The following is a 16,034-nucleotide window of genomic DNA, read 5'->3' as shown; positions in this document are numbered from 1 at the left end:
GATAGGAAAAGAAGAAGAAGAAGTCAAGATAGGAGTGGAGGTGGTGATCGTATCAATACACATCATCTCGAAAAAGAAATAAGAAAGAAAGAAAGAAAATGGATGATGAATGTGCGAGGTACGAAGGAGAAGAAGAAGATTACGAAAGTGAAAAAGAAAAAGTAACTCATTGCTAAGAGTCTATCTAGGCAAAGAGAAGAAGAAGAGGGTGACCCTGAGCCGATCAGACAGCCTTCTGTATACTGTCTTGTGGAGAATCGAGTAGTAATAGTAGTAGCCCTAGTAGCAGGAGTAGGTAGAGAGCTAGGAGATTTGTTCTCTCCCTCCTCTATCTCTCAGGATTTCTGAAGTGCATGCGGCGAAAGGAAGAAAAGAAAAGAAAGAAGAAAAGAAAGACGTACCACACAAGAGATAATTTCGAATGGCTCCAGACCTCCCTAGACAAAGAAGCAAAAAAGAAGCGGAAAGAACGACGGCAAGATAGATAGAAAGAAAGATAAGAAACACTTCATTCACGGAAAAGGAAGGAGAAGATGATGAAAAGGAGAAGAGTGGAAGGAGAAAAAGAGAGAGAAAGAGATAGAAAATCTCCACGGTGACACGTCTTCAATGAAGAGGCGAATGGAGTGTACGTACACCTCATCATGCTGTACTAAGAGATAGCCCAAGAGAAGGAAAAAGAAGATGAAGAGGAGAAGAACACTCATTCATTTATGAGACATCTTTCGTACCTCCACGCACATATCTACAGATGCCTATAGCTCCGTATAGATCTACATCCAGATATGACGCCTATCAATCTATTTCTCCCAGTGTAGAGAGATATCTTTATCCCTACGTATCTTGCTGGCTATGCATGCCTACGCACAGAAAACCGCCCCCCCCTCTCCAGCCTATCTCTATCCAGCAGTTCTTTGCTAGATCTCTATCTACGTTTTCGCTTTCCTCTTTTCTCTCTCTCTTTCTCCTTATATACCTATACATATCTATATGCATCAAGATCGTATATATACATCTATATCTATATCGTTCCATTCACCTTGTCTCTGCTTACAGGAAGACTGAGAGGTTCGGTAGCAATGAAAAAAGGAGAAGAGTACCTTCTCCTTGTTTCTTCTCTTCTCCGACGTCTTTCTCTTTCTCTTTCTTTCCTATCTTCTTCCTTCTCGTCTTCGTCTTTCTGTAAAGAAGAGCGCTTCGATAGATTCCGTTTCTGCAGGTCTTTCCATAGAAGGTCAAACGCCCTCCCCATGCTAGGTAAGCCTAGGGTAAGATGCTGTCCTTCTTCTTCTTCGCCAGAAAGAGCAGCAAACCTCCCGTCTCTTTCTTCATTGCTACCTCTCGGCGGCTTGAACTGGAGCATCCATGGCTGATAGACCATCTTTCTCTCTATTTTATGATGTATAAGATCTTCATCCTCCTCATCTTCCTCTTCTTCTTCTTCGCTTTTCTCTTCATTGTTCGTACCGTTCTTACTCTTATCATTCCATGCGTTCTTGTCGGCGTTCTTCTTCTTCATTGCCTCTTCTTCTTCTTTCTTCCCTCGATCTTCTTCTTTCTCCTTCTCTTTTTCTTCAACTTCTCCGTGGAGAGACTTCATCTGTTGTCTCTCTTCTTCTGCTTTCGCTTCTTTGCTAGTGGAAGAGAGAGGCCGAGAAGATTCCTTCGATGATTCGGCGATCTTCTCAGCAACCTTCTTCTTTTCTTCTTCTTCATGTAGGGATTGTGCATTGGGGACATGAGATTTATCTTCTTTCTTTTGAGAGAAATCGGTCACCTCCTCCTCCTCCTTCACACTCCCTGGATGAGAAGACGACGGAAGCCCCATTCCTCCTTCATGCATCTCTCCTACTTCTTCTCCTTTCTCGTGTTTCTTCTTCTTCTTCATCTCTTTCTCTTCTTCTTTAACCTGAGATTTCTTCCTTTCTTTCCCATGATCCCCTTTCTCCTTTTCCTCTTCTTCATCCTGTTCTTTAGCTTCCTTTTTCGCTTCTTCTTCTTTCTCTGTGATCTTAGGCGAACTTCTCTTCTCTTTCTTCATCTTCTCCTTCACTCCAAGAAATCCTTCCTCTTCCTCTTCTTCATCGTCTTTCTCTTCGATTCTCTCTTCACTCTTCAAGACAGTCAAAGATGACGATAAACTGCCTCGCTGCTCTTCCTCCTCTTCTTCTTCTTCTCTCTCATTTCGCTTCTTCTTATTCATCGTCTCCCCTTCTACAGACTCACTTTCTTCTTTCTTTTCTCTCTTCTTCTCTTCATCCCTTTCCATCCTTCTCTCTCCATCTCTTTCAGCAAAGCCACCTTGGTCAACTCGCCTCTTTCTTTCTCTTTCTTTCTCTTCTTCTTTTCCCACAGACCCTTCCTTATCCACCCTCATCTTCTCTTCCCTTTCCTTCTCATTCGCAGCAACACCCTCAATCGATCTGGAAGAAGAAGAAGAAAAATCTTCTTTCTTTACATCTTCTCCATGATCTTCTTTTTTAAAATCTTCTCCCTCTCTTTCTTTCTCCTCTTCTCTCGCGAGAGAGATCTCTTGTGCGGTCGTATGATGAGAGGAAGATAAGGAAGAAGCCGAAGAAGCTCTTGTTCTCCTATCATGACTACTAGTAGTCGTAGTATTGTCAAATTCCTCTCTCTTCATCATGATAAGAGAAGAAGGCCGGGGAGGAGGCTGAATGTGCAGATAAGTGACCGTGCGTATCATAAGACTGGCTATGGATAAGAAGCAGAGAAGATTGACGTACAGAAGAAAGAGAAGAAAGAACTTCTGATTCAGCTGACCTACACAATTATTCACCCAAGGGCCTAACAGAAAGGAAAAAGCAAAGAAAGAAAGAAGGCGAGAATAAGAAGAAAAGAGAAGAATGAGACAGCGAAAGAATGCGAGAGAGAAAGAAAGAAAGAATGAATGAACGAGAAGGAGAAAGATCTCATGGGGGGAGAAGACGAGGAAAGGCGTGAGGACAAGAAGAAGGCGAAAAGAACCTTAAGGAAAACATGACACCTATAGCTACAGATATTTATATATATATATATATACATACATATATACATACATACGTACAACTTTTCGTTGAAGAAGTAGTTCAAGCAGGAAGAAAAAGAAGACAGTGATAGAAAGAAAGATACAATAGATAGAGAAATGGAGAGAAAGAGAGAAAGAAGAAGAGAGAGTTGATGAGGTGTCTATACAGCAGACTGAGATGAAGAACGGAAAAGAAAAAGAAAAGAAATAAGCAACTACACACTTCCTCCTTTCCTCGCTAACGTCGTCTCTTCGTACAGAGACGTAACACTATCTCTTCCAAAGGACCTATCCGGCTATCTACCTTTGACTTATCTGTCTCTCTGTAGATACAAGGATACTATCTCAGTCAGCTATGTATCTAACTGAATCGCCTATCAAAGGAAAAGCAATAGAACAGAGAGAGCGAAGAAATTATCAAGACCTCTTCACCTCTCTCTCCCTCGCTCTCTCTTCTTTTCCCTGAACTAGTAGACCCTCCATTACGTCAGTGCCACTCTCTCGGCATTTGTCTTGAAGAAAGAGAAGAACCCCACCAAGAGAAGAATGAGTCTCCCTCTCGCTCTCTCTCTCTCTCCTCTCTCCCTCTCTCTCTCTCTCCTCAGTCACAATGAATCACCTTCTACTCCCGCTTAAGACACGAGATGAGAAAGCAGAGAAAGAAAGAGACAAAGAAAGAAAGAAAGAGAAAAAAGAGAAGGAAGGAAGAGTGAGAGCTTACAGTGGTGGTCCATTTTGAGTATACATCGATTACAGACAGAACAGTGATGCGCCCGAGGAGGTTTGAAGCCCTCGCATTTGCGACACTGAGGCAAAGGAGTAGGAGAAGAAGGAGAGACAGGAAGAGGAAGAAGAAGATCTAGATCTTTCTGTTGTCTCTTCTTCTTCATTTCGATCGAACAATCTTCTTTCTCTCCTTCTTCCAAGCGTCTCCCCTCTTCTCCATTTTCTTTTCTTTCTTTGGTCCGAAGAGATGGAGGTACAACACTTCCCGACTGAATGAGAGATCCAGGAGAAGAAGAAGATAGACAAGAAGAGTCTAAAGGGACTGACGGAGAACCTACAGAAGAGAGAGAGAGAGAGAAAGAAAGAAAAGGAGCAGGAGAAAAAGAGAAGAAAAAGGCAGCTCTCTACAGAAACATTTCGGGTGAGAGGAAGGGTTCAGGGCACGGACCATCTATAGACGCAGAAGATAGAGCAAAGACACAAGAATATGCTTGTAGATGCGTCCTGCGGCGCGCATGCTATCTAGAGAAAGAGAGAGGAGATGGTGACTATTTCTTGTCTGTCCTTATAAATCTTACAGAAATCCTCCTTTTCCTTCTCTCTACGGACACTTTGAGTGAATAGACGAAGAAAGAATCTACACCCTACAAGATCATCATAGACATGAAAAGAATGGGAGCAGAAAAAGAAGGAAAGAAAAGTCACACCGACAAGAAGAAGAGGAAGAACATGACTACTCAGACATGCCGACAGGAGGCAGAAAGAAAGAAAGAAAGATGAGAAAAGAAAAAGAAGAAGAAGAAAAGAAGCAATCTTCTTCCTCTGCCTCTTCTTCTTGTTTCATTCGTCAAGCTACGGGAACTGCCGAGGTGAATTTTCTCGTCACTTCGATCACTCTAAACAGAAGCCATGAAAGAAACAGAAGAAGAAAAGTGAATAGAGACAACAAATACAAATGTCGATATAAAGATAGTAAATGCGCTACACATGTGTATGTACACCCCAGTCACCTTCACGAAAATGCCACAGCGCCAACAGATATTAAAAAATATATATATCCCTGCCTACCCATCCATCTATCTATCTATCTTTAATCTATCTATCCATCTTTAACCTATCTTCACCCTTACTGATAAAGGAGAGGAAGAGACGTTTGGGAAGAGTGAGAAGAAGAAAGAAGAAGGAGAGAGTGAGACGCATATAGGTAGGAGTTTTGATGGCTATCCAGAGATGTAGACGTCTCTTGACCTTCCTCCACTTGGTCTTTCCCCCCGAGTTGCCTTTCTCTTCTTCTTCTTCATCTTCTCGTCCAAATTCTTCTTTTTCTTGAAAGAGAGCAAGATGAGAGAAATCTTGCTCCATCTCCTCACCCCCCCCAAAGGCCGCCTGTGTGAAGCCTGTGAGTTCTATGCCTTCTCTTATTCTCTCTTCTTCTTCTCCTCCTCCTCTTGTTTCTACTGTAAGAGTTGGAGTAAGCTCATACCTCTCCCCGTCAGCTGAAGAAGGCTCTCGATTGCGGAGAAGAAGAGAACAGGAAGAAAAAGAATAAAGACGCGCTCTTCGCTCTTCTTCTTCTTCTTGGTGGTGGTAGTGCTGTGGAAGTCTCTCTCGTCTTTCCTCTCTTTCGACGGGCTTTCCATCTGAGAGATCTTCTCTTTTTCCTCTCTCTCGATCTGCCTGATCAGGATAGAGGTAGGGACGGGTTATTCTACTCCCTCCTCCTATGTCTTGGAGAGGAGGCTCTCGACAAAAAGTTTCTTCAAGACCTTTTTCGACCTGAGAAGAAGCAGCAAGATAAGAAGTCGCCGTAGAAGAAGTTGAAGAAGAAGAAGAATGATGGGAGACAGGAAAAAAGGTCTGGAGATGGGCAGGGGTAAAGACAAGGGAAGATGAATCCTGTTGATGCCGCCCCTGTTGCGGGGCTTCGGGTGTATAGACACCTTGACAAGGATAAGGATGTGATGGCGATGAAAAAGAAGCATGGATAGGAAGAGAAGGGGAAGACGAAGAAGGAAGAGAGAGAGGAGAAGGCGTGAGAAAGCTTGTTCTCGCCTCGTCGCCTTCAAGACCTCTTTCTAGATGTTGAGAAGAAAAAGAAGAGTTTGTCGAGGAAGAAGAAGAAAGATGAAAATGGACAAGATCATCTCCAGGGGCTGTTTGAGAGATATGCCTAGTAGTAGGGACAATAGACAACCCAGAAGAGCAGGACGTAGATGGAGGTGAGAAGAGAAGAACGTCATCTTCTTGTTTCTCTTTCTTATGGTCTCTACCTCCCTCCTGCTTGCTCTTTTTACTATACCTTTCTTCACTATAGATTCCATCTGAAGAGGTCTCGCTCACTTCTTCTGCATGCGAAGTGAACGGAGAAAGCCTTAGATCTGATCTGCTACTGTTCTTTTTGATCTTCTCTTCTCCAAGGCCGTCATACTTTCCTCTTCTCTTAAGATGAAAAGCTCCATCCCCCCTTCTATCTCGATCTTCTTCTCTCTCCCCTCCTGCCGTTGTACACGACGAAGAAGAGAAAGAAGATGATGTATCATCTTCTCCTCCCCCAGGTGTACATACAGCCGACGTAGCAATAGCCGTCGAAGATGAGGAGAAAGCAAGAGGAGATGTCTTCTCCTTTGATGTGGAAGGATAGAAAGAAGATGAAGAAGAAAGAAGCACCTGAGTTTTCTGCGGAGTCTTTAGAGAAGGAATAGGAATATACGGGATAGCCCCGGGGTCTGTAAGTGCGCACTTAAGATGAGACAGAGAGGCGAGAGTTGCAAAAAGATGAAGAAGAAGTAAAAGAACATAGCGAAGAAATCCAAGGCTTGTCCTACAAGATAAACCCAGAAGAGAAAGAAAGAAAGAGAGACAGAGAGAATGAGAAAGCGAGCTAGAGATAGAGAGAAGTGAAGGGAGAATGGACGGAAAGAAAGCAAGAAAGCCAAGGGGGATGATAGAGAGAACGGCGAGAGACTGAGACAATCCGAAAAAGGAAGAGAAGGACAGCAGAAGAAAGAAGGAAAGAAAGAAAGAAAGAAGAAAAGGACGAGCCAGAGACAGAGGAGTGTGGAGAGAAAGTGCGAGAGAGGAAGGGAAGTTTGAGAGAGAAAGAAAGACAGATTAAAAAACAGAGAGGCAAAACTTCTCTCGGTGTATCTGATCTCTCTCCTTGTAGATCGATGTGTTGTGGTGCATCCCAAGGAGAAGAAGAAGAAGAAAGACAGGAAGCATAACTGAGAAAGAGAGAAGAGAAACACTCAAAGGAAAAGAAGAAGGACAGAGAATAAAAGAACGAAGCAAGGACAAGAGAAGAAGAAGAAGACGAAGAAAGGAAGAGAGAGTGATAGATTGGAGATAGGTGGGTGGATGGATCGCTCGGGGGTGGCTTACCATCTGAGTAGTATGACGTTTGACACGGTCGAACAGGAAAAGAAAATTATGCTCTGGGCCTACAGATACATACACACATATATATATATATATATATACATACATAGATAGATACACCATCTACGCCTATATGTAGACATATATATACACCTAAGTAGAGAGAGAGTGTATGTATGTATGTATGCATACGTATATGTTTCAATATGTACGTCTTCTTCTTCTTCATTAGCTGAGGAGAAAAGAGATTAAATTTTTTCTTTCTTTGGCTACTCGTGCATAGAGAAGGAAGAAAGTGTGAGAAAGAGAAGAAGAAGATTTAAAGTGCTTTTCCCCCATAGGCCAACCACCAATGCATGCACCAATGAATGAATGGAGGTCTTCAGCTTAACTCATTCGACTTTCTCTCTCCTCTACAAGGATCTTTCTCTCTCTCTCTCTCTCTCTATCTATCTTTGGAAGTAAAGACAAAAAGAAGAGCACGGAGATCCATGAAAAGAACAAGAGAAGAAAGAAGAAGATCAAAAGCCTTGGATAGTGTCCTCCCTCTCCCCCCTCCTTCTCCTCTCTTTACCGCCTTCAGCATAAGGACAGAAAAAGGAAAAGCAGAAGAGAAGAAAAGACAAGAGCAAACATGCAGGAGTCATATTACAGACATTTCTAACTATCTTTAATCTGTCTATCTTCAAATCGGTCTTTCATCTACCTATCGTTGGTCTACCTGTCTTTAATCTATTCATCTATATCTCTGTCTGTTTAAGTGTCTTTTTATCTATGTATGGAGAGAGGGGGGTGTATGTGTGTGTTGGTCTGTTTCTTCTTCTTCTTCTTCTAGGGGGTGGCTAGGAGGTTAGGAGGGTGAGAAGAAGCTATACAAGCCAATGAATGAAGGAATGAATGAATGATCGAGGTCTGTAGAGTCCTCTCTATGTAGACACCTATCCTTCTCTCTCTTCTTTCTTTCCTTCCTTCCTTTTCTGTGAAGAGCCAAACTGTCGCTATGCTAGATCGGAGAAAGCAGAACTTCGTCATCCAAAGGACAACTAACGAGCATAAGAAAAAAGAAAGAAAGAGATGGAGAGAGAAAGAGAGAGAACGATGAAGAATGAAGAAGAAGAGAAGAGGAGAGGAGAGGAGAGAAAAGCGAGCAAGATACATTTCGAGAGAACCTTTCTTTCTGTCTGTCTGTCTTTCTTTCTTTTCTGTGTCTTTGTGGGGAGTTTCTTTCCTCTTTCTTACGAGGCAGGCACAGAAGATTCCGCAGCAATCCCTCACGAACCATCGCGATCCACCCACATAATACACTCGAGATGAACCAAACACGGAGAAAGATAAACATGAAGATGAAGATGAAGAAGAGAAAGAAGAGAAAGAAGATGAAGAAAAACCTCCTCGATGGACGTGTGGCGGGTGCTCGAAATCCATCTTTTTCTTCTTCTTTTTCTTCTTCTTCTTCTCTTCTTTTCCCTTCAACCGTCCCTGTGTGCATGCGTTACTTCTCTTCAACAAGAAGATCTCCTTCCCTCTCTTCTTCTTCTTCTCCTTGACTCTTCCTCCTTCTTGCAATGCTGTCGAAGAAGAAAGAAAGAGAAGAAGATAGCCGTGGATACTTTTCTCTCGACTGTCTGTAGAGGAGAAAGGGATGAGATGTCCTTCTCTCTCCGTCTTTCAAAATGACCTTTCCCTGTTTCTTTATCTTTCTGTAGAAGAGAAGACGAACCAAAGAAAGAAGGAGAAAAAGCAGGAAGACGAGTAGGAAGAAAAAGAAGGGAGAGAAGGTCCTCGTGGTTGCCCTCTTCTTCTTCTTCGTGGAGTACATACACTCGAGAGAAGTGTAAGAGCTCGAGATATAAAGAGAAGGAAGAGAACCGCAAAAACGTGAATATAGAAGAGATGTCTACTACTCCTTCTTTCATTTACAAGGCAATGAAAGAAGAAAGAAGAAAGGAAAATCTCTTCTTCTCTGATGCAAGAAGAGAAGAAAAGAGAAGGAGGGGACAGGGGAGTCTACCAGGAGAAGATAGGAGATGAAAGAAGAAGAAGAAAGTACAAGAAGAAGATGATGTGGAAAGAAGAGGTGTGTGAGGAGAAGAGAGTGAGAGAGATCTGTCTATCTTGGAAAGTCTTCTTGGTCCTAGCGTGTTAATCGTCGACCATATCTAAGCAGAGAGAGAAGAGAGAGAAAAGAAAGAAGGAGACAGCAGGATGCACAGGAGAATCTTCTATATACCAGTCTTCCATAGTCATACCTCCATCTATATCCTCTTCTTCATTTTCTACGACTTCTTCTTCCTCCTCCTCTTCCTCTTCTTCTCTCTCTTCTCTTTCTTCTTCTTCTTCTTCCTCTTCTCCTTGTCCCTCCTGCTGCGGACTCGACCGTTTTTCTTCTTCTACTTCACTCGCACAAGACATCGTACTTCCGTATTCGAAGACGAGAAAATTAGCAAAGAAAGAAAGAAAGAGAAGAAGAGAGAAGAATAAATAGAGAAGGAAAGAAAGAAAGGAAAGAAGAGGGGAGATAAGAAAGAACCGTAGAGCGATATTGTTTTCTCTTTGCCTATCTGAGTGTGCTAGAAGAAGCAGAAGAAACAAAAGAAGGACGTAGGAGAAGAGTCGTAGGAGAAGAAAGAGATTAAATGCCTCCTGTCTTTCTTTTCTCCTCACTTCTGCTTCATCTATCGTATGTCCTTCTCAACTTGATAGAAGAAGAGCTGGAAGTAAAAGAGAAGCAAAGAAAGGAACGGGAAGACGGCACGGAGCGCTTGGCTCGAAGAAAGAAACTAAGAAGGAAGAGGCGAAACTCGTAGGAGAAGAAAAGAAGAAAAGGAAGAGAGAGAAAAGGAGAGAAAGAAAGATGTGAAGACATGTATAGTTATGAGCTTTACAAGCTCGACAAGTGTTTTAAAGAGATGTTAAGAAGCAAAAACGCGATCGTGCGAAGAAAGCTGGGAGGAAAAAAAGAGAGAAAGAAGTCCTCCGTCTTTTCTTAGGAGAGAGAGACTGGGTAAGGAAGAGAAAGAAACAGAGAAAGAGAAAGAGAAAGACAAGAAGAAGAGAGAAAGAAAGAAAGAAAGAAAAAGAGTCGAATATTGCATGAATTGAGCCGCTTAACAAGATGCAAGGACGCGAAAGAAAAGAAGGTCAAAGGAAAGAAGGAAAGGCAGATGAAAGAAAGAATGAAAGAAAGAGCTTTTGTGTCGAAATCCCTCCTCTTGAAAAAAGTCAATCGAGTAGATTCTTAGTTAAAAGAAAGAAAGAAAGAAAGAACATCCATCAACACGTCAAATTGACTAGCAATAGCCGTAGTAGCGGGTGCATGAGGCAAATCTCTCTTCATTCATTCATCTCTGTCCTAGCTACTTTTCTTTCTCCCCCCTTTGCGCTACTTTTCTTTCTCCCTTTCTTTCTTCTTCTACTTCTGCTTGGCTATTAAAAAAGAAGTAAAAGACATTTAACGCTCTTCCCTCGTCCCTTTCTCCTCTTCTCTCGCTCTGCGTTCTATCTCCCGCTTCTGCTTCTTTCTTTCTCTCTGTCTTTTCCTTTCCTTCTCTATTTCTTACGAACGCGATCCATCGCTTCTTTCTTCTTTTCTTTACAAGACATGATCAACTAGCGTAGAGCTGTCTCCTTCCACTTATTTGTCTATCTATTTATCTATTTTTCTCTTCCTTTTCTTCTCATTCGTTCGAGAATTCACCTACTTCCTCCGACCTTCTTTTCTTTCCCCTGCCGCTTGTAAATCCTTTTCTTCTTTCTTCGTTTTCTGGTCCTTCTCTTTCATTTCTTCCTTTCTTTTCACGCTTTCTCTTCCAATTTTCTTCGCTCTCTTTAGCAGTTGAGAAAGACTCCTATCTTTCCTTCTTACTCTGTCTCTTCAGTTCATTCTGACTGAAGAGGAAAGGATTGCTCCCTCCTTCATCTTTCGCCGCATCTTCTTCGTTTTTCTTCGCTTTTCTTTCCTCCCTTGCCTTCGCTCCTTTTCTCTCCTGTGCTTTCCTTCTTTAGATTTCTTCTTTCACTAGCAGGGATGAAGGTATCCAATGAAAGAGGAGAGAAAGAAGAAGGTCTGAGAAAGACTGCAAAGCATCTCTCCCATGTCTCTTCTTCTTCTCCTTTCTTGACGGTAATAGTAGACTCGAATAGCAAGTCAAGTCGACGGCAACACAGCAGCACCTCACATACAGAAAACATCTCTCCTTCTTCTTCTTTATCAACGACAACTTCTTCTCCTCCTTCTTCTTCATTGACTGGAGAAGTTGGAGATCCTTTCTTCAGTCTCTCTTCTTCTTCTTCTTTTCCGTCCCGTCTCTGTGTAGATATCGAGACGGGAAGTTTTCTGGAGGAAGGAGCTCTGGAAGTTCGGCCCTCTCTCATTCCTTCTGCTGGCTTGGGTCTCTTCGCTACTCAATGTATGGAAAGCATCCACACCCTATTCATCTTCGCTATTCTCCATTCATACATCTCTCTCTCTCCCTATCTATCTGGAAAATTCTACTTCGTCTTCTTTCTCTTCTCTTTTCTGCTTCTATCTTTCATCTTCCCTGCCCTTCCTTCCTTCCTTCCTTCACTTTCTTGCTCTAACTTCCTAACTTTATAGTTGTCTTCTCTACATAGGCATATATCTCTTACTTTCAGCTCCTCCTCGTACATACTTCCCTTCTCTTCTTTTTCTTCTTTGTTGTTCTCTTCTATAAGACGATCTTTAACCTTCTCCTCTCCTACTTCTCTCTTCATTCTATCTATACATCTACACCGTACATTTAAGCGAGATAAGAAGACTTGTTTCTCCCTTACTTCTCTTCTTACCTCGTCTGTCGATCGCCTCTGCAAGGCATTTCTTTCTATACAGCTAGCATCTCTCACTCCCACACGTAGTCAAGACACGGGGCTTGTCTATCTATCTATCTTTATCTATCTATCTATCTGTGCACTGCTCTTCACATGATACGCGAGACATTTCATAGAAAGACAGAGAGAGAGAGAGAAAAGAAATAGACGAAGTAAATAGGAAATCGAGAGAAAAGGTCATGCTTGTATACGAAGGAGAAGAACTGGGTGAAGAGCGTGTCTGGAGGGAATGCATGTCTTCCTCTCTCTTTCCTTTGTTTGCGGGGTGTATGTACAGTCATTCCAGAGGGTGTATGGGTGTGTGAATATCTCGGAAGGCAACTCAGTCTCAGGTCAGTTGAAAAGCTATTCTTCTTCCTTATCAAAGAGGACCATTTATTTCATTCTGTCTCTCCCTTCTTCTCTTAGAAGCTGTCTTCTCCGAATATAAGCCGACAAGAAAGAGGAGGAACAAGAAGAAGCAGATGATGAGAGAGAGAAAGAGGTCTTAGTGGTCCTGCTTTATCTATCTATCTATTTATCTCTATCTATCTATAAATGTATATACGCATGTCTACGTATGTGTATTTATGCATGTCAATTTTTCTTTCTTCTGTTGAGTGTGTGTGGCTGAGTAGGGAGGTGTTAAGAGAGAAAGATCGAACTTACGTCATTTGTGCTGGCTCGGTCAATCGACATATCGACGCCAAATCTTATCTGCGGGTAGGTCGAGTTAGCTTTTTCTCTTCATATTTTCATCGATCTTTTCTCACCTCTCCTTCTCTCTCTATACTGAAATAGATAGATAAATAGATACATAGGTATACATGTGTCTAGAGAGAGAGAAAGAATGAGAAGCTTAAGTGTGGAAGGAGGTCACTGCTTCCGCGTATATGCCTCCAAGCAACATATACATGTATATATATATGTATATGTAGATATATGTAGGTAGATATATGTAGGTAGATAGATTTCCTATTTATTCATGAGATGTGCGGTTCTTTATAGATATGTCGAGACTAAGAGTTTGACTATCTTCGGAAATCTCTTTCTCATGGCTTTCTTTTCGCTTCTTTTCTTTTTGATACGTTGATCTTCAGGTGTACATACACATCATTTGCAGGCTCTCTCTTATCTTGTGTCACCTCTTCTTTCTTTCTTTTTTTCTTTATCCCATCTTCTTGTTCTTTTTCTCTTCTATCTTTTTTCTTTCAGGTGTATGCACGGTATATAAACGATCACTTCGATCACTCCTGCTTGAATGCGGCCTTCGTTAAACGCAAAGCAGAAGGGTACGTAAAGACACACACCCCGCACAAACAATTCAAACACTTCTCCTCCTCCTCCTCTATCTTTAATCTATCTATCTATCTTTAATCTATCTATCTATCTATCTTTAATCTATCTTGAGTGTATCGTCAATCGATCCATCTATGTATCTCTCTCTCTCTACATATATATGTATATTCGAATCCGTCTGTAGCTTGTAGCGGAGGTCTTCTGAGGTATTTCTCTCTCTTTCTCTCTAGCAGTTAGGGGGTGAGGGAGGGAAGAAACATGAGAAGAATAAGAATAGAGAAAAAGATGAACTTGAGCTTACTCTTCTTCGTCTTCTCGCTTTTCTTCTTCTTCTTTTTCTTTCAGATTTGTGCTTTCTGGAGTGTCTCTCTCATCTTCATAAGTCTTTCGACGCAAAACAGGAAAGAAAGAATGAGAAAGAAAGAAAGAAGGGGAAAGAGTAGGATAGTCACTTCATTCACAGAGGCTGAAACTCTCTGGGTGTCCTCCATTCTTCGCATTTCCCTTTCTTTCTTTTCTTCTTTTTCTCTCTCTTCTTTTCTCTTCTTTAGACGAGTGCTTGTGAGGGCTGTGCGGGATATTCTTCCTGACGAGGAAATCTATGCCTTCTACGGCGAGGTAAGAAAAGTAGCTAGCTTATCACGAGACCACTCGACAAAGAAAGAAAGAAAGCAAGAAAGAGTGAGAAGGAGAGAAAGAATGAAAGAGGGAGAAAGAGAAAAGAAGATAATTCTGTACGTGGTAGATGAAGCCGTGCCTGCTCTAGCTAGGAGAAAGAAGGAAAGAAAGAAGAAAGAGAGTTCTCCTCTCTTCTTTCTCTTCTTTCTTGAAAGGGATGGAGAGCTCTTCTTCAATCTCTTGTGTATACACCGTAGAGTTGGCTTGTTGCTACAGAGCTTTCTTCACGCTTGAAAAGATCTATCAAAACAGAAAAGAGAAAGAAAGACGGAGAAAAATACACGCACGCGTTAGAGAAGGAGGCGAGCAAACAACTGTATATACGAATACATACTGATGTATAGACAGAGAAAGAGAGAGAAAGAGAGAGAGAAGGAACGGATGGCTACGCAGAAAGAAGCCAGATCATATCTCCGTGATGGATATCTCTATAGTACAGCTTCTTGTCCTCTCTCTCTCTCTTTCTCTGTATATAGATGTATCCCTCTTTACTTCTCCTCATCTCTCAAGTGAATGTATGTCTAGGTATGTATATACATCTCTCTATTAAACATATACATATATCTATACATGTAACCATACATATATGTATAGACCGTTCAAAGGGAGGTAGATAAAAGATAGGTCGATAGATAGATCCGAAAAGGAGAGATTAACGAGAGATAAAACAGTGAACTGCTGATAGAAGAAGAAGAAGACCTACTGGGTGATCGTGTGTGTATCGCTTGCTGTCCTTCTTCTCCTTGTCCTTTTGTTTGTCTCTCTTCTTCTTCTTTTCTATTCTTAGTGCTAGTTGGCTTCTTTCTTTCTTTCTTTCTTTCTCACTCTTTCCTTCTTTCTCTGTCCTTGTCTTTCTGTTTTCGTTCATCTATTTTCATAGGGGTATTGGAGAGCTAGGAAAGATCAGGAGGAGGAGGAGAGCAGGAAATGAAAAGGAAGAAGGAAGGAGAGAGAGAGAGTGAAAGAAAGAAAGAAAGGCTTTCTTCAAGGAAGGCATAATAGAACAACGACAAGAAGAATACAAAGAAGAAGATGAAGATGAAGATGATGAAGGAGACACGCATTCATCTATGTCACATACACCATACACTTCCGTCTCGACAAGAAAGAAAGAAAGGAGTAGACAGACATGCACGCCGATACGTCACATGCGAGAGGTAAATGAAAAAGAGAGGAAAAAGAGAAACAAGACAGAAGCGAAAAGTATCACATACATATCTATCTATCTGTATCTGTATGTATGTAGAGGTTTATCTTGTCTTTCTTCTTGGAGAAAGTCCTTCGGGGGTTTCTTCCGAAGACTTCTCTTACCTCTCTACTCCACCCGCTACACACTGCATGCAACAGTTAACTATAGACATATACACACACGTATACATACATATATATATATATGTACATATATATATATATCTTTGTAGCATTTCGAGTCTTGTCGAATGATTCCTTAGTAGCCTTTTCTTTGTTAGGTGTATATCTCTCTTCTTTTCTGGCCGAGAGTCTCTTTCTTTCTTTCTTTTTCTTTCTTCCTTTCTTTGTTTCTCTATCTCTTTCCTTCTTCTTCCTCTCTCACATCTTGTCAATGGGCTTAATCATCCACTCCTTTTGGAAGAAGACAAAGAGAGAGGGAGAAATCTGTCTTCTTCCTCTTCTTCTTTTCATTCAGGAGAGAGAATGTCTCTTTCTTTCTCTGCTGTTGCTAAGAAGAGGAGAGAAGAGAAGAAGATAGACAATAAGAAGAAGAAGAGCAAGAAAAGAAGAGCTTCTTTTCTCATCGCTTCTCTCTCTTGAAGAGAATCCACTCGAGAGAGGAGAGATCACTAATCATGTCAAGCTAGAATTTCTTTGCTCTCTCTTAGACGTCATCTTCTCCCTCCATTTCTTTCTTCACTCTCTTCTTCTTCTTCCTCTTTGATATATAGTCACCTCGTTAGTTACTTCTTCTTGATCCAGATTGAGAATCTTTCTTATCCTGTGTATCTCCAAGTGTATAGATCACCTCATATACACTCGAGAAGAAGGAATATGTTTTAATCTCTCAATTGATAAAGGAAAGAAGCGAAAAGAGGGAAGAAGAGTCTCTCCTCTCTTTCTTCTCTTC

At 41.6% G+C, this 16,034-nt stretch overlaps 3 protein-coding genes across 3 annotated transcripts; 1 reads left to right on the top strand and 2 right to left on the bottom strand.

Annotated features, from left to right (window-relative positions):
- Nucleotides 1-400: 400 nt before the first annotated feature.
- CSUI_008766 (dhhc zinc finger domain-containing protein) lies at nucleotides 401-10,594 on the bottom strand. Its single transcript, XM_068068891.1, has 6 exons — nucleotides 8,369-10,594; nucleotides 7,133-7,191; nucleotides 4,882-6,572; nucleotides 3,747-4,085; nucleotides 1,022-2,805; nucleotides 401-437 (listed from the first exon to the last, which is right to left on the bottom strand). Exons 1-5 carry the CDS (start codon nucleotides 8,552-8,554, stop codon nucleotides 1,022-1,024), a joined length of 4,059 nt encoding a protein of 1,352 aa, XP_067919133.1. The 5' UTR covers nucleotides 8,555-10,594; the 3' UTR covers nucleotides 401-437.
- Nucleotides 7,366-8,122, bottom strand: CSUI_008767 (uncharacterized protein; the record flags this gene model as incomplete). The annotated part of the gene is made up of 1 exon (XM_068068892.1): nucleotides 7,366-8,122. A coding segment is annotated over one exon (162 nt), but the record flags the coding sequence as incomplete, so codon positions are not given.
- Nucleotides 10,569-16,034, top strand: CSUI_008765 (histone lysine set). Its single transcript, XM_068068890.1, has 7 exons — nucleotides 10,569-11,538; nucleotides 12,255-12,309; nucleotides 12,595-12,679; nucleotides 13,172-13,248; nucleotides 13,601-13,873; nucleotides 14,814-15,090; nucleotides 15,600-16,034. Exons 1-5 carry the CDS (start codon nucleotides 11,157-11,159, stop codon nucleotides 13,635-13,637), a joined length of 636 nt encoding a protein of 211 aa, XP_067919132.1. The 5' UTR covers nucleotides 10,569-11,156; the 3' UTR covers nucleotides 13,638-13,873; nucleotides 14,814-15,090; nucleotides 15,600-16,034.

This window comes from Cystoisospora suis (assembly GCF_002600585.1).
Source record: "Cystoisospora suis strain Wien I chromosome Unknown contig_5007, whole genome shotgun sequence".
Taxonomy (NCBI): Eukaryota; Apicomplexa; class Conoidasida; order Eucoccidiorida; family Sarcocystidae; genus Cystoisospora; species Cystoisospora suis.
Note: the sequence above shows the minus strand (reverse complement) of the source record. Positions and strands in the feature narration are given on the sequence as shown.

Coding starts and splice junctions, on each gene's coding strand:
- CSUI_008766 (XM_068068891.1), bottom strand. CDS start 8,554: ATGGATTTCGAGCACCCGCCACACGTCCATCGAGGAGGTTTTTCTTCA. Junction 6,573..7,132: donor AACGTCATACTACTCAGATG/GTAAGCCACCCC, acceptor TTTATCTTGTAG/GACAAGCCTTGGATTTCTTC. Junction 2,806..3,746: donor ACTCAAAATGGACCACCACT/GTAAGCTCTCAC, acceptor CCTTTCTGTTAG/GCCCTTGGGTGAATAATTGT.
- CSUI_008765 (XM_068068890.1), top strand. CDS start 11,157: ATGAAGGTATCCAATGAAAGAGGAGAGAAAGAAGAAGGTCTGAGAAAG. Junction 11,539..12,254: donor GGGTCTCTTCGCTACTCAAT/GTATGGAAAGCA, acceptor GTGTATGTACAG/TCATTCCAGAGGGTGTATGG. Junction 12,680..13,171: donor ACGCCAAATCTTATCTGCGG/GTAGGTCGAGTT, acceptor TTTTTCTTTCAG/GTGTATGCACGGTATATAAA.